The sequence below is a fragment of the Haliotis rufescens genome, unplaced genomic scaffold, assembly GCF_023055435.1.
Source record: "Haliotis rufescens isolate VD_foot unplaced genomic scaffold, xgHalRufe1.0.p SCAF_16, whole genome shotgun sequence".
In the NCBI taxonomy this organism is placed as follows: Eukaryota; Metazoa; Mollusca; class Gastropoda; order Lepetellida; family Haliotidae; genus Haliotis; species Haliotis rufescens.
In genome coordinates, this window is record NW_025963846.1 from 21,482,766 (window position 1) to 21,508,086 (window position 25,321).

The 25,321-nt window shown below is 41.4% G+C and overlaps 1 protein-coding gene across 2 annotated transcripts; it reads left to right on the top strand.

The window, feature by feature from the left end:
* Positions 1–7,908: 7,908 nt before the first annotated feature.
* Positions 7,909–25,090, top strand: LOC124122496 (C-type lectin domain family 6 member A-like). Of its 2 annotated transcripts, XM_046485535.2 has the most exons (4): positions 7,909–8,249; positions 8,867–9,037; positions 23,482–23,652; positions 24,684–25,090. In XM_046485535.2, the coding sequence occupies exons 1-4, from the start codon at positions 7,937–7,939 to the stop codon at positions 24,899–24,901; spliced, it is 873 nt and encodes a 290-aa protein (XP_046341491.2). In that variant the 5' UTR covers positions 7,909–7,936; the 3' UTR covers positions 24,902–25,090. The 2 variants fall into 2 exon arrangements, with proteins under 2 accessions (XP_046341491.2, XP_046341498.2); XM_046485542.2 differs by lacking the exons at positions 23,482–23,652; positions 24,684–25,090 and adding an exon at positions 10,718–12,236.
* The last annotated feature ends 231 nt before the right edge of the window (positions 25,091–25,321 follow it).

The following is a 25,321-nucleotide window of genomic DNA, read 5'->3' on the forward strand; positions in this document are numbered from 1 at the left end:
TACTAACCGAGTGAAAGCTACGATGATACCCTCGCTGTTTGACAATAGCTCTGCATGATATCACCATTGTTCATCCCGAGTAATTCCCCATCTTTCACCAGTTGACAGTCTGTGCCTCGCCATTCCTCATTTTCACATGAAAAATGTCGTGTCCTGTTAAAGATATAAACTGCGACAGACCGGGAGACAATTGTTGGTTTTTCAACTTGCGTGACCCCGGTGTTCCGTCAGCATACGGGACGCAGCACCGTGCACGTGAATTGGCGACTGATCAAATTAATCTATAGAATATTGCGTGTATTATCAGGTTAATCAGTTTTACGTTCTACTTTCAAACCAAACCTCTACACGCATCTAACTTTAATGGCGCTTAACCTGTTTCACTACTGATATGTCACACTGACAGAACATATTAAAAGACAGTTCGTTGATTGGAAGGAATCAAAGTTAGGCCATCATACTGAGCTTACCATGGGACTGTACGGTTCCTTAACACTCTTACCTCATCTGTATGATTGTTCAAAATAGCAGTAGCTATAAAAAATATTTGTTTGTTGTTAAACTCCTTCTAATCCATATTTGCCTCAATATTCTATTGTATGAAGACCGCCTGTAAATAATCGAAATTGCAACAATCTAGTGATTGATATTATTGGTCGGCCGGTTCTCGGACGGCCTGCAGTGGAACTGAACTGTGTGTATCGGTCACAAAGGCGGCAAATGGTGCTGTGGTGGACATCGAAGTGGCATGCAACAGAAGACTGCGATTCCCCTCTTTGGATACGTCCTATGGCGATGTTCCAATCGGCAGTGCTGAGTCTCGGCATTTTCGAGCTTGGAAAATGTTGACAATTGAATGACAAATTATTGCCTTATGCTTGCCTTTTTATAGCCACTACCACGAGTTACGAATGCCATAGCTTGCACGTGTATTTTGCTTTACTGTTTTCCTCCATGACATTTTTGAACAAGTGTGAAAACAATGCCGTTTAAGACATTGCAAATCGACAATGGCTGCGTTTTGACACACCGTTTGTCGAATATCAGGCCACCAACATTTTAAAATAGCATGTATCCCATTTATATACCGGATTTTTTGTGTAGTTAAGTTCAGTGAACTACATAATACCTGTGCGTTTCCTTTTTTGGAGAGTGCATGTACATTTATAACCACAATAAAAAATCGCTCTACATAACAAGATATTATAAAAACGGACTATAGATCACTAGCAACCATAGTTAGGACACCATTGGGACTGAGAGGACTTCCGATACGTCTGCTATGGTTCCCCTGCAGAATTTACACTATCACTCCAGCAGCTGGCCTTGGTGCGCAATTAAGCCATCAATTAAGAATCACTACGATTAAAACTGGTAGGAATAAACGTCCTTTGAATGATATGGTCTTACATGTTTTCTCAGGGGGACAATCCTTTTCCACTACTTCAGCCCCCTTTGAAGATACAGCCATGTTATATGTTAAACACTAACATTATTACAAAATTGAACTATCTAAAAAAAATTAAAATCTCTCAAAAAGTTTAATATCTTTCATTTGTTTTACATTAAATAAGAACTAAAAAGATAACTGATGAAGGCACTGAGTGACAATGAGCTGAATGTTCAACATACTAGTTGAATTTTGTTCCCAATATCTTCAAAATATCATGAAACTTTGTATATTGAACATTGGATGTGTAACATTTAAACGTATACTTGATGTCCTGAATTTCCAATACATATATAAACAGCAATTATAGCATGCCAAACATATTTACATTCACTTTGGCTTTTAAGTGACTGAGTGATGGTTATGTAAAACCAAAGCATCCGCTATTTGCCAGATAAACAACTATGATTACTTTCCAATGGCGCATTAAATCCTGCTTATGATCTTTCAGCGTCATAAACGTATTCATGCGTTTCTCCAAAAGTTCATCACATCAAACTGAACACATATTTAAACACTTTGAACACATACAGACACCTTTGAATATACCATCCATGTGTAATTGTGTTAGTTGTGCAAAGTTTTGGTTCTGTCCTGCCAAAACTATGTTTGTATTGGGTGCGCATAAACAAAACTAACACACGATGATGTGAACACACACTGACCAAAACAAGAAACGCATAACAGAATAATCAGTGTTTCACTACATGTTTAATGAAATAGGATTACACTATAAATAAGGAAGATACAACAACCCAATTTTACACAGTATGAGGCACGTGTTTCTTTCACCACAAACAGTCTTTTAATGTTCTAAGGGACGTCTGTGTCTGTGATGGCACTGTGCCAAAGTCAGTACCGGGTGTTACCACCACGAGGATCGATCACAGCTCTGCACCGCCTGGGCATGGACTGTATGAGTCGTTGAATCTGGCGTTGTGGAATCCTTCGCCACTCGTACACGTCTGTCCAACAGATCCCACAAATGTTCAATGGGGTTTAGATCAGGCGATTTGGAGGGCCATGGCAGCACAGTAACATTGTTGTGGGCAAGGTAATCCATGGTAACACGTGCAGTATGCGGTCTTGCGTTGTCTTGCTGGAAAATCTCTTCTGGCGTCAATTGCGGGAATAAGGTGACGTTGAAGGATTTCATTACGGTAGCGTACAGCAGTTGAATTTCCCTGCACGTGCGACAGATCTGTCCTACCATTCACGGATATGCCTGCCCACATCATGACACTTCCACCGCCGTATCGGTCGACTTCATGAATACAGTGTCGAGTGTAGCGTTCATTTCTCCGTCTGTAGACACGCATCCTACCATCATGGCGATACAGCATGAACCGCGACTCATCACTGAACCATATCCTTCTCCAGTGCACTAGGGTCCATGGTCGAACATTTCTGCTCCATTGCAGACGTGCACGACGATGATGTTGCGCAGAACGGGCGCTGTATATGGTCTCATTGGCCGTATCCCATGCTGTCTTTCTGATGCTTTGCGCTGAGACTCTACGAAGACCAGGAACATTGTAAGCTGGGTATGCTGCACTGATTGTCCGGTTGCGAAGATGCAACACCCGGATAAAGCGGTCCTGCGCTGCAGTTGTGACCCTGGGTCTTCAACTTCTCGGTCAATCTCTTGTAGAGTTGTGGACGAGAAATGATACTCTGCCTCACGTTAAAGTGCCTGGCTACTGATGTCTGACTTTCTCCAGCTTCCAGACGTCCAAGGGCTCTGTTTCTACAGTCTTCATTTAGTCTTGGCATCATGAGAGCCTGGTATCCAGAACATCGGAGAGTGATTCGCAGCAGGACTGCCAAATTTTTATACCCATCGGTTTTAAGGTTAAGTAGCCGTATTTGCACGTGCAGCATGCTTACAGCTTTTTCTCCATGCAATTTCTCCCAGTTTGGTTTCAAGATGCTGTATCTTGGAGACAAGTCACCAAATGTTGTGTTCGGGTGCAATAAATAAGTGTAAGGTCAATTTTCACAGTTAGCAATGACATTTATATTTAGTTCAAGCCTTCATCTTCAATAACAGTCAAGTTTGAAAAACAGATATCAGCCATGCGGTTTTTTTTGTGGCCAGTATATGTTTAACTTTTTTAATATTTGTTCCATGAATGTCAAGATTGTCCGGGTACATGCTGACAAGTTTTCGGCCTACTGTAAACTAACAGAAACAAAGATATAATCTATGTGATGTCCTGGCATGTACACTACTTATTTCTATCAGTAGATCATTTCAGACCTATCACTAAGCATACAGATCTCGATGGCAGGTTTGTAGAGAATTCTACCATGCCGAATTCTAAATGGTTAAAATCAGGTGTCTAATTCCATTCGATACGTCGATATGAACTTGTCTTTTCACATAAAATCCTTATATATAAAGACATCTATCGATAGCCTACGCGTCGACAAAGGCTGCCGATAACACATCTGAATTGTATGCGTCTGAGATCAGAACAACAGTTAATCAAACATGATGAAATCTATTTTAGAACACACACATAATTAATCTTCAAAAATAAGAAGTCTCTGAACCTACTCGTGTCATACAATGTCGAGTCGTCAGCCTAAAACAGCGGTATTCAGTCATATTTCAGGAAGTTTGCTTATGTACCCACAGAGCATCAGTATTGAACAACTGTATTTAAGAAATAAACGAAGAATAACTTGTTCTTCGCACAATAAAACACTGCAGGGAGAATAAACGATAAACAACGACCACGAGTCCTTTATTTCTTACATGAGAAATCAACATTATGTACAGCCTCTTTAAGGATAATGATAAAAAGTACAAACTTTAATAATATTTACCCGCATTTAAATAATAAAGGCTTCCTCAACAGAATCCGACCTCCGCCCAGCCTGGTTCCCTGGGTATGCTGCTCTGGCGCTACACTGACCCAGGCAATGACTGCACAATGGCCGCCTCCACTACACGAACAAACATGGCGGACACGACATGTCTTTAATAGAGAAAAATGTTAGAGCAGATGGTTATAATTTTTTCTTAGCATTTTCATGAATGCTCTTGCAATGTATACGTCACGAGAAGAACGTCCATTGTTACTTTTAGTGAAGGAAAACATTATTTAAGCTGTTTCGAGACTCGAAAGTGGTCATCACATCAGTGGAATGTAAACAACGACACACACCCCATTTCAACAATGATATTTTAGACCTGTTCACGAATGTACCGCGGGACGAGGCCATGAAAATCATCGGAATCCGCGTTGGGGAAATCCTCCCATCCCTAGACACCCGCCTAACAACTGACAGCATCATCCGACTCATACACTGCTGTATCAGCTCAACATGCTTTACCTGGAGAGATAACTTCTATCAACAAACCCACGGCCTCCCAATGGGATCCCCACTATCACCCTTGATCACCGAGATATTTATGACCCACCTTGAAGAAAAAGCCCTGGAAAAACATCCCAAATAACTCCCCTCTGCTGGTTCTGCAAAGTTGATGACACCGTTGTAATCCTACATCCCAACAATGACCCCAGGACGCTATTGGACCACCTGAATTCCCAAAACCCACGAATGCAGTTCACCATGGAGGAAGAAACCAATCGACAGCTCCCCTTCCTTGATGTACTCATACAGAAAGATAATAACGACAAACTCCAGACCACTCTTTATCGGAAACCTACCCACACGGATCAATTCATACACTATGCCTCCAACCATCCACCTCAAGTCAAGAAAGGAATTGTTTCAACCCTAGCAAGCTCACAACATCTGTTCCACGAAGCAACATCTAACTAATGAACTAAGCCATCTCAAACAAGAAGCATTTACACAGTATAACCCCTATCCTGAGCAACTAGTACAACAGACGATAAAGAACATCACCAAGAAATATCAGAAATCCCCACGTCAACAGTCTGCACCGATTGTGATCAGCCATCAACTCATGGCGTACCATCAACTCATCAAAGACCCCAATCAGCCATAATCCCGTTGTTTATATTACTGGCTTTATCCTTTGTTTATGTCACTGACGTCACCAATGTTTGTCATCACTACCCTTGTGTGTACATAACAGGCTTCTCTACTCCAGTATAACAATATCTACTGTACTGTATAAACTATATGCCTACTACTTGTATATATACTTGCCAACCACACTCTGTATATCACTTGCTTGATAACGGTGTTAGAACCTACACCGAAACGTCGCTCTTAATAGTAATAAAGAAGTTGTTCATCCATAAATTCTTATCCTTACTTATTTGGCATTTGTTTTCTTATTACACAATGAAATTAATCATAAATAGATCAAATACTTTTGGAAAAATAATTCATTAATTCCAATGTAGTGTTTTTAACTATGTGTGTGCTTGTAAAATGTCGGATCTGAATGGCATAATAATAAAGAATATGTTAATTATTTTGAATTAATTTGGTAAAGTGGCATACACATCCATGTGTATTCTCTTTTTCACAGGATGAAATAAATAAAAATGTAACAGTAGTCATGGTGTGGCAATTAATCAACTGAAGACACTTCACTGTGAGGTTGTAGAATACTTATTATCAATTACACCATTGGCAGGTTTTCCTTTGATATGGAAAATCACTATGCCATGAAATTCAACTAGATATCATGCTATCATTGGGGGTGGGGGTGGTCACCAAGTTATAATTATACATATTATCTATGATCAAAATTCAAATAATGCAATCCAAGGAACACACATGAAAGTAACAAATAACCATAACTTAATAGCCAATTTAAAATAGTTGTTATTTAAGATGATTCTACTGACCAATCTACATCAACTCCAAAGGGTTTTCGACATTCAGACATCTGAGAAAATTCCATCTTTTCTAAAAACATGCAAAGCTGATGAACACGATGTCCTGTCTAAAAGAAAAAACAAAAATTAACATAATCAGTTTTTGAACTTGTTAGTATGTAAATTACAATGAAAAATTGGTCAACAAGTTCACTGATTTTGTGTTGATCCAGGTCTAACATGCAAATCAATATCTTTGACTTGACTTGACTCCCGAAAGCGCTTTCGTAAATAATCGAATACAATCAAGCAAATAGAAAAACAACAACATTTTCTTCACGAAAAGGGACAGATAATAAGAATACACGCTTCATACTTCATAGCTTTTAGTGCCTCGAACGCCAGAACACAGAAATTTGTCATCGATAACAAATCCTTGTTACATTTGTAACCATTGTCTTTAAAATGTGAATTGGAAGATCATGAAAACCAACAGTAAATGATGTCTGTATACATCATTGCCTCAAGGCGATTTCAGGTAGAAATCTGTCCAATGTACCCATAGCAACGCTTTTACAAAGATCGAATCAGTTGTTCATTTAAGTTTTAATCTATATTTAGTGAGCACGTCAATTATGCAAGAATGTAGAATAAGTTGAATTAGTACAATTTGATTAAGATACCTTTATTTGATCTTTAACTAACTTGTTAAGAGTTTTTGACGCTATGAATTGCTTCTCTTCGAACAAAGGCTATCCAAACCGACACTGGTGGTAAACAAGGTTTGACAAGCATTTTCCTAAAATATTGATTTTCGTGTATGTGTCACTACTGGTAACGATAGGTGCAGTACTTGATTTGCAATTATAGCGAGCATCTACACAAATATTAGCCCATGTCATTGTTATTCTTAATGGAAGATGCGCTCTTAATGAACATGTAAATTTACTTTTCATTTATGCATGGAAGATCCATATCCAAAACTTCACTCCGAGTATTAGGCCACGGAAAGTTAAAGAAATGTTTCTCATTGCCGTCCGTGTAATTTGTACAAAGAAATGCGGAAATAAAGTGACAAAACTCTTTTCAATATCCAACAGAAATATCTGCATAAAACCAGAGTCGATAGTACGATTCGAACTATATCATGACCAAGTATGAATGACTATCAAATAGTGAAGATACCAGGTGTTCACGAAAAGGTGAGCGTATCCTGACCCGCCGGTCGAACCGGTCACAAACCCATACAAAACATAAATGTGAACGATCTTCTTTTCAGTTAATGTCCTGACCTCTGTGTTACATAAGCGCAAATACAAAGAAAATGTAAAGACCAGTAACATTCATTACATAAAAGACAACCAGCATTTTCTACAAAGTGTTTACAATAATTTACATACCGATATCCTGAAAATACTTTAAGGCACAAATCTAATATGATGGGGTTGATTAGAGACTGTAATTTAGTACAAAACACATCATATTTCTCTCTCTAATGTCTCTAAGCTGGGCAGTGTCCAATAATGCACCCCCCTCCCTTATGTAAAAATAGTCGCCCATAAAGTATTAATAAATGCCTCGTGGCGAATTCTTTTTAGTGATGAAAAACATTTTATTTTTTCATGGCCTCACAAAATTAGACTTAAGAGACTGACGCTGAAGACGTATCTCACATCAATGACAGAACGCCGTGTGCGTTTCCTTCAGAGCTGCAAAAATGTCTAGCTCTGTGATGTCCTGGTATATATACACTCTACTTTCCTTCACTTTTATCAGTAGACCCTTCCAGACAGCACCAATCGTGAAACGTAAATTTCTTTTTCGACTTGCGGATTTTGATGGCAGACTTGTACAGAACTGGACGGATATTCGTACTTCATCAAGTGTGTGGGAATGTGCTGGTATTTGCGCTGCAGATAGCAACTGTATGTCAGTATGCTTTAAGCCCAGGTCACAAGAGTGCGTCATCTACGAGAGGATGGTTTCATCCACTGATAAATTCACCCTATTCCCTTTTGCAACTGTGTTTGGTAAGTTAGCTGTACTTATATCTATATCTACTGTTCACAATAACGAAGGAGTATTTGGCTTTAGTCACATTGCAGGGTAAGCAAGTTTGACTAAAGTAATTCAAATCCCAATTTGTCCTCTCGTCTTCTCAACTCTCACGATGTCTCTTTAGATAGTCGTTAACAAAAGAAAGGTCAGTATTATCACATTATTGGAGCTTATCGATTTATAAGAAGAGACGTGACTAGCCTATATCATAAGTTTTCTTCTATGTTGAAACTATTTAACATACCAGTGTTTGGACGGGCATACCACTGACTAAGCTAAACAAGGGCGCGTTCGGAGATCGAAAAAACTGGCATATTACACGAAGAATCGAACACTATCAATCATGAAAGCAACGAGGTAACTGCAAAGAGAATTGACGTTAACTTACTCGAAGTTCGGCCCTTGTGCAAATAGGAATTCAACCTGATATAGCATAGGATGTTACAGAGGAATCATAGCTCTCTTATTGAGATACTGACCATTTCGAGTGCAATAATCTAATTTCTGTATTTGTGGATTAGGTAACTCTAAATGAAATTATGGATTTAATAATTTACTAGTAATAAGATACAATTTTGTACAATTTCAGCTCTCTGCCCAAGAGGATACAGTGTTATGGGAAGACGATGCATCAAGGTTGTCACTGAGAAGATGGACAGGGACTCTGCCAGAGCACACTGTAGAGATGACGGTGCAGATTTGATTAACCTTGGGAGTCAGGCGAGGATTGATGAATTTCGGTACTTCATGGAGGCGAATGGTAAACAAACAATTAGTGCACATTCGAAAGTTATTTAAATTTTACTTAAGTACATGAGTTTGAATACACTTATTAGTAGATTATAGAGTGATATGCCAAAGATTGCAATATTAGAGCTACAGCGAATACCCGATAGCCCTGATCACCGTATTTCTGAAACCCAGTTATCTTGATGTTTATATCTGTAAACATCTCAAAATATGAAGGGATATTACTGCATACCAAAGAAAAGTTATTCCGGAAATGAAGTAATCGAAACAATTTTACTTGAAAAAGTATTCTCCGCATTAAACAAGGTTTCAGTGTAAATTAAACTGGCCTGACAATTAAGTAACCGCGTCTGGATCAAACAAAGCAATGGTTGATAACAAAAGCATCAAGCAATGCCGTCGGGATACTATAATGACACACAATCGACCACTGTGATCATACTTCCCAATCCTCACCATAGTCACCAAGTCTTTTTTTCTAATACAGGGGAAGGTTGGGTATATTACAGTTACAATATTACAGTTGTAATAAAAGCTACAAAAATATTTCCATAATCATATGAAATCTCTACTAAAAACAGATTCCGACTATATCATCCGCAGGTATTCATGAATCATTATCAAAACATGATGATGCTTGGTGTTCTCGAAAAGGTACCACCGGTGGCACCCGTCCTGAACACATGCAAGGGCAAGGCAATTGTTCATGTGAAACAAACAATTGATCTTTGATTTCTACATTTCACAACCTTTAAGATAGAATCAACCATGGTATATCTATTTAAGATTCCAAAGAGATTCATACAACACTTGCTTTCAAGTTGTTTGATGAGGGTTAAAACATTCAAGGCCTCAGTACATCATTCATGACGTTTTATGGCAACCATGTGGAGGATAAATATAAGTGACAAAAATGACGTCCGATACAATTCCGTATTTTATCTAGTGCCATATGTTGCGGTGTTTTTTCAGGCAAACCATTGACCTGCCTTTACATGTTTTTGTGACGGGTGCCATGAACGGGTCAGAACACTTTCATCCTTTTTCGCGAGCATCTAGCATAGTCATAGTCATTCATGAAACATGCTTATAATTATTATCATATGATTTTGAGAATAGTTTTGAAGCTTTTATCTAGGAGGGAACGTTTGTTTTGAGCAATAGTTTACATGGTTTTCACAGACTATTTATTCGTCAGACTCTTGCTTATTTCGGAGGGGTGTGGGTGTGGGTGTGGATGTGGGTGTGGATGTAGGTGTGGGTGTGGATGTGGGTATGCGTTTGGGTGTGGGTGAGGGTGTGGGTGTGGGTGTGGGTGTGGATGTGGGTATGCGTGTGGGTGTGGGTGAGGGTGTGGTTGTGGGTATGCGCGTGGGTGTGGATGAGGGTGTGGTTTTGGGTGTGGGTGAGGGTGTGGGTGAGGGTGTGGGTGTGGGTGTAAGTGAGGTTGTGGGTGTGGGTCTGGTGGGTGTGGGTGTGGGTGTGGGTGTGGGTGAGGGCGTGGGTGTTGGTGTGGGTGTGGGTTTGGGTGTCATTACTTCCCTTGTGTTTTTGTTGGTAGTATATGAAATATTAAAAGGGATGTTGAACCCAACTCACTCTCTTTCCTTAAAACCATACCATACTGTTTTTCACAATATTTATGACTAAACAATTACTTAAGAACTCCTACTGACGTTGGTCATTCCAGGAGATGAACCTGACAATAGCTTCTACTGGTGTGGAGCGTCACATGTCAATGGCCGGTGGCAGTGGATCAATGGAATGACATTCTCATCCAACTCAGATCTCTGGTGCCCCCATGAACCAAGTGATCCCTCTGAGGAGTGCACGGCCACAAAAGCCCCAGAGTTCATCTGCCTGTATGACCTTCACTGTTACACAGACCAAAAGTTTGTGTGCGAGATTCAGTTCTGACTTCTATCACGTTTTGTCGAGAACAACGTACTGATCAAATGACGCATAAATATGTTACAGACATTGCATGACAATCAGAAGGTTCTGACTGAAAACCTTAAGTCTTATACTTTAGCCTTTAGGTAAACATATGTACCAGAATTATGAATTATGTTGCCTTATCAGTCAAACCCGAATGTCGTTAGCCTAAAAAAATTCTCAACAGAAATAATATACTAGAATAGCGAATACAGAAATTTGTTGTAACTGTCGTACAATGAAATGCTGGTAATTTGATATGTCCAGCTTAAATTATTCGGAATAATGATGTTTTAGTTTTTAGATCAGTCAAAAGGTAAATGACACAGATAATCAAACTTCATGAATAGTTGAAGTTCGAGTTTGCTATGTATTTGACACTTTATACTAATCATTTCTCACTCGATGTGGTGTAATTTAGCTATGGTGTTTGACATCCTCGAATTGAAAATTATTTTCTCACAAAGAATTGTGTGCCATTCAATAAAGTGAAACAATACACGATACACGATATCTTGTAAACTAAGTCTGAGAATTGAGAAAGTGTTTTTTTCTTCTGTAGTGTTTATTTACACAGAGCATATGACCACATCTTCAAACGATGCGTCATACAATCACATACGCATCATATAGTGACAAAATAGTTGACACGATATTTAGAGCTTGAAACACATATTTGGCAAAGCAGTTAATAACATATTTAGTACTTGATAACATTAATTGCACTACGACTCTAGGATTGCCGATGATGAGAACAACCATGAGGAATTCATTTATACCAGCTAGTACCAGATTGTGGAATAAGATTTGTGATGCATATTTGTTGAGCATTTGTTCGCTGGTGCCATATTGGTATCTACAAGCTCAGACCTTGTGCTGATGTAACTCAAATTTCCTTTGGGATAATGAAGTATTATCTTATCACTACATGGACACTATACATATCACTTTCTGTGCAAATAATAAGTATAACTTTATTTTGCGCTATGGTATTTCAAGACAACAGCACCATACGTCATCAGAATGCAAAAAGACTCGATATGGAAAAATATTTTCATACTTTAAAGTTTACTCTGTTTCTTTTATGCCGATTGGCTGAATGGATAGTCACGTGAGTTTACACACCTGTGAACGGATAGAGAAGGTACATGAAGGTTGACCTCGCCTCAGTGCATCGAGTCATGCTTATATTTTTGTTCGTGGTCTGTTACCTATGTTTTAGATTTGATTAATCCCAAATATTGTTTGTCAATTTGTTCAGAGAATAAAATTACGTTGATGTTGACATATGTATAGCTTATGTTGTATATTTGCAAAGAACTATTTTGCTTTGCGTAACTGAATATGAGTGTGGGAAACATATGTGACCGAGAGCTGGCAAATACCGACAAATTAACATTGTTGCAATGTTCTTCCGCGAAACCAGAGAATTTGAAAGTAAGCAATCATAATGTCGATATTTTTCGGGGAGACCAGTAAACTACAAAGTATAAAATTATAAGAATTAAACGTCAGTTTGAATGGGTTCATTGAGGTGTGAACGATTTAAAAGAAGTGGTTAAACTAGTGCTTTTAAATCATTGACACTTCATTGAACCAATCCAAACAAGTCCTTTTAAATCGTTTGCACTTCAGTGAACCCATCCAAACTGACGTTCAATGCTTGGTGAAATATTTTGATAAATACACCAGTTTGTAAACCAACTGATATATCTGGGGTCATACCATGGATGTACCTTTCTGTCAAAACCACAAGCATGGCGAAGACGGTAAAAAAAATGATCGAGCTACTCCATCATGTCGCTTAAAATATTATTTACAGATTAAAATTTAAAAAATGCAGCAAAGAGTGTATGGGTGATCCTGGCACTATCAGGCTGGTTAGGCTCATCACCAGCTCAGGGCCCTTGCCCTCTCTTCACTGCCTATCATGTTTTGTGTATTCCTACGTCTTTTAATAGTTCCATATCAGTTTTATATTCATATCTGTGATATCCTAGTTTGTTTTACTGTCCTTTGTTGACAGGTTTTTATATTGTCAAAATGTCTTTATTTTTATGTATAAATTGATCTAGTCACTGTATGGCTGAAATATTGCCGATGTGACTATAAATCTTAACTCACTCACTCACACAAACACGAACTCTGCAATCAGTAACATGCAATAAAATCCTACACTCATGTGACCAATGCATCCGACGCCAGGAACTTACATTCCGACATGCTCGTGCCCTGCACCACATCAGACGTTCATAGATATGTCTGTCCTTCAAAAATGGACATTTGACTGGTCGACGTCCTCGAAATCCCTTCGCCTTGAAACGATTCCTAACCGTCATGACTGAAATTCATCTTGGGTATTCCACTGGTTCCTTAATGCAGGGGCACGGGCAAAGGGGACACACCTCAGTCTCACCAACGCTCGGTCCTCACGGTAAGACGATACTCTTGGTCTTCCGGACATTAAACGGTCTATGACGTCATTAGTTTGGGAGTCTTTATGTACTAACCGAGTGAAAGCTACGATGATACCCTCGCTGTTTGACAATAGCTCTGCATGACATCACTATTGTTTATTCCGAGTAATTCCCCATCTTTCACCAGTTGACAGTCTGCGCCTCGCCATTCCTCATTTTCACATGAAAAATGTCGTGTCCTGTTAAGGATATAAGCTGCGACAAACCGGGAGACAATTGTTGGTTCTTCAACTTGTATGACCCCGTTGTTCCGTCAGCATACGGAACACAAGCACCGTGCCCGTAAATTGGCGACTGATCAAATAAATCTATAGAATATTGCTTGTATCATCAGGTTAATCAGTTTTACATTCTACTTTCAAACCAAACCTCTACACGCATCTAACTTTACTGGCACCTAACCTGTGTCACTACCGATATGTTACACTGAAAAAACATATTAATAGACAGATCGTTGATTGCTAGCAATCACAGTTGGCCGTCATACTGAGCTACAGGTTTTAATCTGATATTTCAAGAAATATTCCGTGATTAAAATAGTAGTAGCTATAAAAGAAAATGTGTTTGTTGTTAAACTCCTTCTACTCCATATTTGCCTCAATATTCTATTGTATGAAGACCGCCTGTAAATGATCGAAATTGCAATAATATAGTTATTGATATTATTGGTCAGCCGGTTCTCGGACGGTCTACAGTGGAACTGAACTGTGTGTATCGGTCACAAAGGCGGCAAATGGTGCTGTGGTGGACATCGAAGTGGCATGCAACAGAAGACTGCGATTCCCCTCTTTGCATACGTCCTATGGCGATGTTCTGATCGGCAGCCCTGAGTCTCGGCATTTTCGAGCTTGGAAAATGTTGACAATTGAATGACAAATTATTGCCTTATGCTTGCCTTTTTATAGCCACTACCACGAGTTACGAATGCCATAACTTGCACGTGTATTTTGCTTTACTGTTTTCCTCCATGACATTTTTGAACAAGTGTGAAAACAATGCCGTTTAAGACATTGCAAATCGACAATGGCTGCGTTTTGACGCACCGTTTGTCGAATATCAGGCCACCAATATTTTTCAATAACATATATCCAATTCATATAACGGATTTTTTGTGAAGTCAAGTTCAGTGAACTTCATAATACCTGTGCGTTTCCTTTTTTGGAGAGTGTATGTATATTTATAAGCACCATAAAAAAATCGCTCTACATAACAAGACATTATAAAAACGGACTATAGATCACTAGCAACCATAGTTAGGACACCATTGGGACTGAGGGGACTTCCGATACGTTTGCTAGGTGCACGGTTCCCCTGCAGAATTTCCACCATCCCTCCAGCAGCTGGCCTTGGTGCGCAATTTAGCCATCAATTTAGAATCATTACGATTAAAACTGTTGGGAATAAACGTCCTTTGAATGATATGGTCTTACATGTTTCCTCAGGGGGGGGGGGGACAATCATTTTCCACTACTTCAGCCACCTTTAAAATATACATCCACTAACAATCTAAGTTACATATTAAACACTAACATTATCAGAAAATTTAACTATCTAATAAAACCTAAAATCTCTCAAAAAGTTTAATATATTTCATTTGTTTTACATTAAATAAGAACTAATGTTATTAAAAAGATAACTGATGAAGGCACTGAGTGACAATGAGCTAAATGTTCAACATACTAGTTGAATTTTGTTCACAATATCTTGAAACTTTGTATATTGAACATTGGAAGTGTTATATTTAAGGGTATACTTGATATCCTTATTTTCCAATTTCCAAAACAAAGGCTGTCGATAAATCACTAGAATTGTATGCGATTGAGATCAGAACAACAGTTAATTAAACATGATGAAATGTTTTTTAGAACACACACAATTAATCAAAACACACACTAACCACTGTGTCAGTACCACACAATCATCGGTCCAAAAATAAGAAGTCTGTGAACCACTCGTGTCGTACAATGTCGATTCGTCAGCCTAAAACAGCGGTATTCAGTCATACTTCAGGAAGTGTGCTTTGTTTTAGTGAACTGGTGTTTTGAGTGGTTCGAGTCAACAGTATCAATAACAACATTTCTTTTAAAGTCGTACCTATAATCCTTTTAGAAACCCCAAATATCAGGACATTTCTCTTGGAAGCATTAATGTCCCACTGCAGTGTAAACAATATCTAGAATATGGAATATGCGGGGTTCACTCAGTACATAGTGATGACACTCAACACCATAACCGATCACCGGTCAAATCTGTCATTAGGTCTCAGGTTGACATTAACCTGACGTTCATTTCGACGTCGCCAGACACGTCCACGCCCATCGAGGTTTTGCAAAGCAAATTGGGACTCAACTGAAAACATGACACGTGGCCAGCGACGATTATCCCAGTTTAGACGTTGTGTACACTATTGACGAATGTCGCCAATATGGTTATTTGTAAGGGGTGGCACGACACGTGGCTGATGACACTGGAGATGAGCTGCGTGAAAAAGTACTGCCAACAGCTTCAGTAGCAGAGCCATTCGCGATGTCATTTGATTGTGACGACAATGGTCTGCAAAGCATTGTGATGCAATTTCTCACCCAAGCGATATCGCCTGTGGGAGCCAGTTTTGGATAATAAATATCCCTCAGTATTATCCACGTGGTGAAGATACAGGTGGTAAGATATTAAATTCGTACGTCATACTGTTTTATTAGTTTTGATTGGATAACCGTGACCTCTGTCACACCGGGACTACATTATTCAATCCAAAATCGCGAGACGTCATTCATTTTGCAACTACAAGGCAAAACTGAAGCAAGCGAGAGATATTTACCAACACTTTATTAAACCAAAGAAGATAGTCACACGAATCAAATTCGGTTTGCACTCTCTATAGGTTCTAAATAGAGCTTCTACAGACATCATATAATCGAGCGAATTCCATTTACAATTTAGACTACCGATCAATATATCGTGGGTCCCCATGAACGTGACGCACCCGACCGCTTTCGCAAATTTCAATTTGATTTAACGTAAATGGATAAGCACAGTGAAATTAAGTCAGTTTAAACAATCTGGACAGACATTTAGACTTACCTGGGACGATCCGGTTGTGCCATCAGCGTCCCCTTCGAAGCGTATTTTGTGGCATTGTTTCGGGAGTTGTTTGTTCACGACTACACTACCAGATCACTCAAAGTGAAAATTTCAGATACAAATCATTTGAAAACTCCGTAGAAGTGTGCCTGACTTCTGATTATGTGGCCCAAAATATCCCAAATGTGAGCAATAACATTCCCCATCTCTAGTGTAAAACGCTGCGAGTAGATCACGATTGTCTTTTCTTATTCTGGTGGTGACCTTGCCCTTCGTTCGAAGCTCTCACTGACATGCAAGCAGACTTGAGTTTGTTGATTTCAACGTATTCAGTATAGGGTGGTACAGTTAACATGAATGTCTTTGGCGAAAATTCTGATTTCCCTCTTCCAAAATGGTACAGACATAATATTATTTCAGATGATAGATCAAGTAAACCGAACCATTTTGATTGCACAGCCGGGACACAGGCAGTGTGAGTGACCGACTCTTGGTCCGATATTCAAAGCGCGGTGCTAATGTGACCTTTCAAATTTTCTTATAGGTATCCTGCGTACTCACAACATGGCGCTTGAATTACCATAAGTTGAAGAAATTCTTCCAAAAGGATATTGAGCGTCGGTGCTGTTATGTTTCAAACACAACTGCAGGCGCATGTTGTTAATGCGTATGCATAAACATGTCAACATCTTGAAACATCTAAGCCCACCTACCTGGGATACGTTCTCAATTCAGGGGAACAGAGGAAAAGTCAAACAAAATGAAAAAAAATTGAGACAGTTTTCCTTAAAAGAAAAATGTAACTATCCGCGACTTTGCCTCGTTGAAAGGTAAATTTGTTGCCATGGAATGCAGTATGCGGTGTTCCATTACAAACCACTATAAATTATCAAAAACAGCGTTCTTGTGAGACACAAAGAGAGTTTGATGATGTTATGGAATATACAGCTGATGCCGTCTTCTGCTAACTCAAATGAAGCCAAAAGTGTTTCTCGAATTTAGTTTGAAGGCGGACATGTGGTCGAGAAGTTAAACTATAGGACCTGTCCGCTCGTGCATCTTCATTCGAGGGTTTCTGTCCCGTGTTTACCAGTATACATAAACCGTCAACGCTAGAGAATAATTACACTCGAGTATCTGCCAATAACAGATTCCATTGGGTGTAAAAGGCCAAACAGCTGTGAGAGCCATCACGCAATCACAGCGGGACACATCATAAAATGGCTTCATTATTTTTCATACAAACTTTGTCTGGTGTCTGCATGGGCAGACTATAGTGTAATCAACTATATGTTCAGCTAATTAACACCTGTGTTACAACTGACTGCATTTGAGCTCAAACAGGGGATTTTGAGCTGACTGGTAACTAACAGACTGTCAATGTGTCCTGTTCCTCTTGAAGTAGAGACCACTGTTAAGTGGCAGTATACATTGTACGTAAAAGCGGCAAAACCCTTTACATTGCCACAAAATATATTTGCTAAAAGCAGAGTCGATTGTTCAATTCCAACTGTATTATCAAATAGTGAAGATACCAGGTGTTCGCGAAAAGGTGATCGTTTCCTGCCCCACCGATAAGATTATTTCTGATTATTAGAGTGACCTCCCTTAGTTGTTTACAGCCCAAGCTCCGTCCCAGTGCTTGACACCTTCGTGAAACTCTCTGTAAACAGAGCTCTGCAGTCAGATGCTTGTTTACAGTTGATTTACTTGTGCATGGTTACCGTGTCTAAAAGAGGCTGGCTGTATCAATATCAGAGCGACACAAGGGCGATCCGTGGCCTTCGATGACCTGACATGCGTCATTTCTACTTGTCCAGTGCGGGCAAGCTACAAGATTCCGATCTGAAATTCCGACTTTTCTGCCATGTTCCTACACCGTTTCCTGGATTCAAGAATATTACAGAGCCTACAATTCAATGCTGCTGCCACATATTGGACCCATTGTATTGCCTTTGTTATTGTAAACCTAATCATGTATGTTTCCATATAATTATTGTTGATTTTGAGTGGTTATTTACTGATTTCAAAATTAAATTCTGTTCGTACCGATTTATCGGTTTACAATCGCGTTTCAACTTGCTAATCAATAAGTAAAACCTGATGCTCCGCAATTCGCAGTCAAAAAAGGTGACCCTTAGGGGTGCAAGGACCTGCTGACTGGGGATCAGAACCCCAGACTATCTCTTATTGTGATGTTTGGTTTGTCAGCACCATAGTCCTGCTTCTGAGTTTCTCAAAATAATCTGACATGGCGTAATATACTGTTTAAGCAGCGTTAAAACCACTCACCCATTCCTCGAGTATTTTTTCATAGTTTTTACCTTTCGAATTATCGACGTATTAGAGAAAAGCTATGTCCACCACGGTGGTGTTCATCAGTTCTGTTAATCACCGAGAACAATAAACCTGAGCATACTGGCTCCATCGGGAAAGGTGTATCTATCCCTTGCTTTTGTAGTGTTAAAAGCCACTTTCTTCTGTAAATATCCTCGTTTGAATGCAGCCTGACAGGAATATTGGTAAATAGATGGAACCTACAGAACACTGGCCCGTTGTTACAAAATATTAGAAACCTTTTATACCACAGCATGCTGCCAACACATATCGACATAGTAAACACACTGTGTCAACAGTGTGGTGTACGGGACATGTGTCATTAGTGTGGTGAACGGGATATGTGTCAACAGTGGGGTGTACGGGACATGTGTCAACAGTGGGGTGTACGGGAGACGTGTCAACAGTGGGGTGTACGGGACATGTGTCAACAGTGTGGTGTACGGGACATGTGTCAACAGTGTGGTGAACGGGACATGTGTCAACAGTGTGGTGTACGGGACATGCGTCAACAGTGGGGTGTACGGGACACGTGTCAGTAGTGTGGTGAACGGGACATGTGTCAACAGTGTGGTGTACGGGACATGCGTCAACAGTGGGGTGTACGGGACACGTGTCAGTAGTGTGGTGAACGGGATATGTGTCAGCAGTGGGGTGTACGGGACATGTGTCAGTAGTGTGGTGAACGGGATATGTGTCAACAGTGGGGTGTACGGGACATGTGTCAACAGTGTGGTGTAAGGGACATGTGTTAACAGTGGGGTGTACGGGACATGTGTCAACAGCGGGGTGTACAGGACATGTGCCAACAGTGTGGTGTACGGGACATGTGTCAGCAGTGGGGTGTACGGGACATGTGTCAACAGCGGGGTGTACAGGACATGTGTCAACAGTGTGGTGCACGCGACATGTGTCAACAGTGGGGTGTACGGGACATGTGTCAACAGTGTGGTGTACGGGACATGTGTCAGCAGTGTGGTGTAAGGGACATGTGTCAACAGTGTGGTGTACGGGACATGTGTCAACAGCGGGGTGTACAGGACACGTGTCAGCAGTGGGGTGTACGGGACACGTGTCAGCAGTGGGGTGTACGGGACATGTGTCAGCAGTGGGGTGTACGGGACACGCGTCAACGGCAGGGTGTACGGGGCATGTGTCAGCAGTGGGATGTACGGGACACGTGTCAGCAGTGTGGTGTACGGGACATGTGTCAGCAGTGGGGTGTACGGGACACGTGTCAACGGCAGGATGTACGGGACACGTGTAAGTAGTGGGGTGTAGGGGACATGTGTCAGCAGTGTGGTGTACGGGACATGTGTCAGCAGTGGGGTGTACGGGACACGTGTCAACGGCAGGATGTACGGGACACGTGTCAGCAGTGTGGTGTACGGGACATGTGTCAGCAGTGTGGTGTACGGGACATGTGTCAACAGTGGGGTGTACGGGACACGTGTCAACGGCAGGGTGTACGGGACACGTGTCAGTGGTGAAGTGTAGGGGACATGTGTCAGCAGTGGGGTGTACGGGACACGTGTCAACGGCAGGGTGTACGGGGGATGTGTCAGCATCGTGGTGTACGGGACATGTGTCAGCAGTGTGGTGTACTGGACATGTGTCAGCAGTGGGGTGTACGGGACACGTGTCAACGGCAGGGTGTACGGGACACGTGTCAGTAGTGGGGTGTAGGGGACATGCGTGAACAGTAGGGTGTACGGGGCAAGTGTAAGCAGTGGGGAGTACGGGACACGTGTCAGCAGTGGGGTGTACGGGACATGTGTCAGCAGTGGGGTGTACGGGACACGCGTCAACAGCAGGGTGTACGGGGCATGTGTCAGCAGTGGGGAGTACGGGACACGTGTCAACAGTGTGGTGTACTGGACATGTGTCAGCAGTGGGGTGTACGGGACACGTGTCAACGGCAGGGTGTACGGGACACGTGTCAGTAGTGGGGTGTAGGGGACATGCGTGAACAGTAGGGTGTACGGGGCATGTGTCAGCAGTGGGGAGTACGGGACACGTGTCAGCAGTGTGGTGTACGGGACATGTGTCAGCAGTGGGGTGTACGGGACACGTGTCAACGGCAGGGTGTACGGGACACGTGTCAGTAGTGGGGTGTAGGGGACATGCGTGAACAGTAGGGTGTACGGGGCAAGTGTAAGCAGTGGGGAGTACGGGACACGTGTCAGCAGTAGGGTGTACGGGACACCCGTCAACGGCAGGGTGTACGGGGCATGTGTCAGCAGTGGGGAGTACGGGACACGTGTCAGCAGTGTGGTGTACGGGACATGTGTCAACAGTGGGGTGTACGGGACATGTGTCAACAGTGGGGTGTACGGGACACGTGTCAACGGCAGGATGTACGGGACACGTGTCAGTAGTGGGGTGTAGGGGACATGCGTGATCAGTAGGGTGTACAGGGGCATGTGTCAGCAGTGGGGAGTACGGGACATGTGTCATCAGTGTGGTGTACGGGGCATGTGTCAGCAGTGTGGTGTACGGGACATGTGTCAAAAGTGGGGTGTACGGGACACGTGTCAACGGCAGGGTGTACGGGACACGTGTCAGTGTTGGAGTGTAGGGGACATGTGTCAGCAGCGGGGTGTACGGGACACGTGTCAACGGCAGGGTGTACGGGACACTCGTCAGCAGTGGGATGTAGGGGACATGCGTGAACAGTAGGGTGTACGGGGCATGTGTCAGCATCGTGGTGTACGGGACATGTGTCAGCAGTGTGGTGTAGTGGACATGTGTCAGCAGTGGGTTGTACGGGACACGTGTCAACGGCAGGGTGTACGGGACACGTGTCAGTAGTGGGGTGTAGGGGACATGCGTGAACAGTAGGGTGTACGGGGCAAGTGTCAGCAGTGTGGTGTACGGGGCATGTGCCAGCAGTGTGGTGTACGGGACATGTGTCAACATTTGGGTGTACGGGATATGTGTCAACAGCAGGGTGGTACGGGACATGTGTCAGCAGTGGGGTGTACGGGAAATGTGTCAGCAGTGGGGTGTACGGGATATGTGTCAACATTTGGGTGTACGGGATATGTGTCAACAGCAGGGTGTACGGGACATGTGTCAGCAGTGGGGTGTACGGGACATGTGTCAGCAGTGGGGTGTACGGGGCATGTGTAAGCATCGTGGTGTACGGGACATGTGTCAGCAGCAGTAGTACAGGACACGTGTGAACAGCAGGGTGTAAGGACATGTGGGAACACAGGGATGTACGGCACAGGTGTCAACATAAAGTTTTAGGGATATGGATGCTTTTGGACGTTTTGGTACACTCCAAAATCAAAGATCCGCTCACATCGAAATAATTTCAATGTGTATGTATTATACTTAATTACTTGCGAATATGTCATTTATGATGGGTATAGAAATGAAAGTGAAAATTTAAATTTGTCCTATTTTACTGCCTTATACATAACAATAGATCATCGAGGATTTTCCATTACCGAACAGTGTAATCGTAGGAACAATCGTTCCAAATGAAAAATGGATATGTGTTAAGAAACAAACGTCCATGGCTTTTAACGACTGTAAAGAATCCATTGTTTCACCCATAATACTGATAGTATCTGTAGATATATGGTCAGCGACGCTGACCTAAATTGATTACTAACCGTAAAAGAATAAACATAAAACACAAAAGATACATTTTGCACATGTCGATGCTTTTAGGCATGCTTTTCATACTTTAAACATCTATCCAACGCCCCCTGACAAATCAAACAAACACGTACACAGAATTCCAAATAAAGGCATCTAATAGCTGCTTAATGCGGTATATGGTAGTTGCTCTTGTTCTTCAGTGCATTGACTGCGGAGGATTTATACGCGATAAGAAAGAATATATTTTACCTTACTACACTATACAAGAATAGAACTATTTGGTTACTCCCTCCAGAATCATGTCTGCAGTTCTTCTTACACTTGTGATATCAATGTTGATTGCATGGTCGGGACAACTTGCACCTACCGTTGTCAAATTTGAAAAGGTACCATCTTTGACAGGTCGACAGATTGCAGGCATGAACAAGTCTATTCCCTGTGGGAGTATGGATCTCTGTGCAAGGAACTGCTTTGGAGGTGTTGGTTGTGCTGCCTTTTCTTTCAGTGACAGAAACAAGATTTGTCACTTGTTTCAATCTGACCTCCGCTTGCTGCAAGCAAACAGTTTATCGGTTGATATTGGCACCACAGTATTTGTGATGACTGGTGAGTAGTGACGTAACGTGAATGCTGCTACTTCACTTTAACGTTGTGAATGAATGAGTGAGTAGATTGGTTTTGTTGAATGTGTGAGCGAGTTTTACAAAGAGTGTGAGTGAGTGAGTGAGTGAGTTGGGCTTTAAGCTGCTTTTAATAGTTTGTCAGTTATATCACGGCGTGTCATCTTGCTTAAAGCCATGAACCCGGGTACGGTGTTGCCAACCAATGGGTCACATTCAGGGTAGATATGGGATCCATATCCCCGACCAGCGGATATGAGCATCGTTAGTGAAAGCAACTCTGCACAGTTGATTTGATAGGCAATAGACCGTTAGACCAAACATCTCAAAATATGTCAGAAGAGGGTTATTTCTCATTCAATTCTTATTTTGCTCTTCATTTCATATTTCAGGATTGTGCCCGTTTAATTACATCATTGTTGGAGGAGTGTGCCTACGAAAATCAAGTTCACAGAAAACGTATGATGAGGCTAATGTCTCGTGTTCAGATGATGGAGGAGAACTGGTCCAAGTCAAAACGGGATACCTCATGAATGAAATTGTTCAGTTCATGGCTATGGAAGGTTCGATAACACACATATATACACCTTAAGTTGATTGAGCACCCCGTTTTTTTCGACCACGTGTGTCTAATAAACAACATAGTATCAATCGCGTCCACTCTAAAAAATATGGAAACATAAATGCCATCTGGAAGATGAGGCTCTTGATTAACGACAAAACAGATAATGATGACAATGTTCAATATTGGATTTAACCCTTGACGTTGCAAAACGTTCATTTTAATCCTGCAAAGACAATCTAAATCCTTAAACTCAGATGGGGGTGTGACTGCAATGTGCCCGGATGACTGCGCTTCTGTTGACTATCGGATAGTTGAAGCCTTTCCTCTTGTCAATTTGTTTTGTGGATAATGATTTATCACTGTGAATCTTATGTAGAGATCTAAAAATGAAACAGTTGAGGCGGTTTCGCTGATGGCTAGTCTAGGTGGGTAAATCGGTGGAAGGGGAAAGTGGCTATTTGTGATAATGGATACAGCTGACGCTTCAGTTAAACGTCTTGGCAAAATTCCGTTATTTTGAATTTGCTCATCCGAGCAGAAATTCGACTCGCGTGCATAAAGAAACAGACCAGCAAGGAGCGGAGCACACATGTTGTCTTAGGGAATGCCTTCTTCAAGCCAAAATCCCCTGTCCCCAAATTTCACATAACTTGGAGTCATGGGCCTTTTAATCTTAGTTTACGAACCAAATGTTTGGCTAAACTGAAGTGACATCACTTAAACAGACTTGCGCCATACTTCCTCAGTAGGGCCATGGAATTGATTCTTAAGCGTAGCTCAATATCGTTCGTCAGCCATCAACGTGGCACCCGGTTTTTCACAATTATTTTTCATTTCACGGACTATGGTCATGTACTTTCTCAGATCAGAGGTTTGTCTTGGTTAATTATTTGTCTTGGTTAATGCTATGGGCAGGGATAGGTCCGCCAATCGTTACAGCCAATGTACCTGTCTGTTGAAAACTGAATACGTAAATCAACTATCAATTTAAAATAATAGGAGCACTCTATTGCAGTTTTATTTTTCCAGACATCCGTAACTGGGCTGGTGCCACAGACACGGCGGAGGAAGGAACGTGGTCTTGGAATGACGGTACTCCAGTTTCTGGTTGGTGCCAAGGTGAACCAAATGATAACAATGGTGAGGATTGTTTGACTCTTCAATTCCACGACGGCGTTGCTTGTCTTAATGATTACGGGTGTACAGAAGCACACATTTACATTTGTCAAGTGCCGTCGATTATCTAGGAAGAAGCGGCCAGATACATGGTGTCCGAATAACGTGAGGATCAGAAGCAGGCAGGAGAGAAGCATAATGTCGAAATGGTGCTTGTTCATCATATTATTGTTTTGAAAGGCAATATTCCTTATCCTTTCGTCCACGATTGTAACGGTTTTTGCTCTGGTGTCGTCTACGAATCTGCTAAATGGGATCTATAATTGTAACATTTTTTTGAGTATGAACATAAATAAAATCATATGTAATTTCATATTTGTTGATATTTTCTGGTCATTTCTCATTGGCGATGTTGTGAAGGATGACGGAGGTGTATCCCAGTAGTACAAGCGTTGATGTGTCACGCCGAAGACATGCCGACTCCCTTCATTGGTATAACGTGTGAAACCCATGCTGTTCTGTCAAAGAGATATAAAGTGACGTGCCATTGT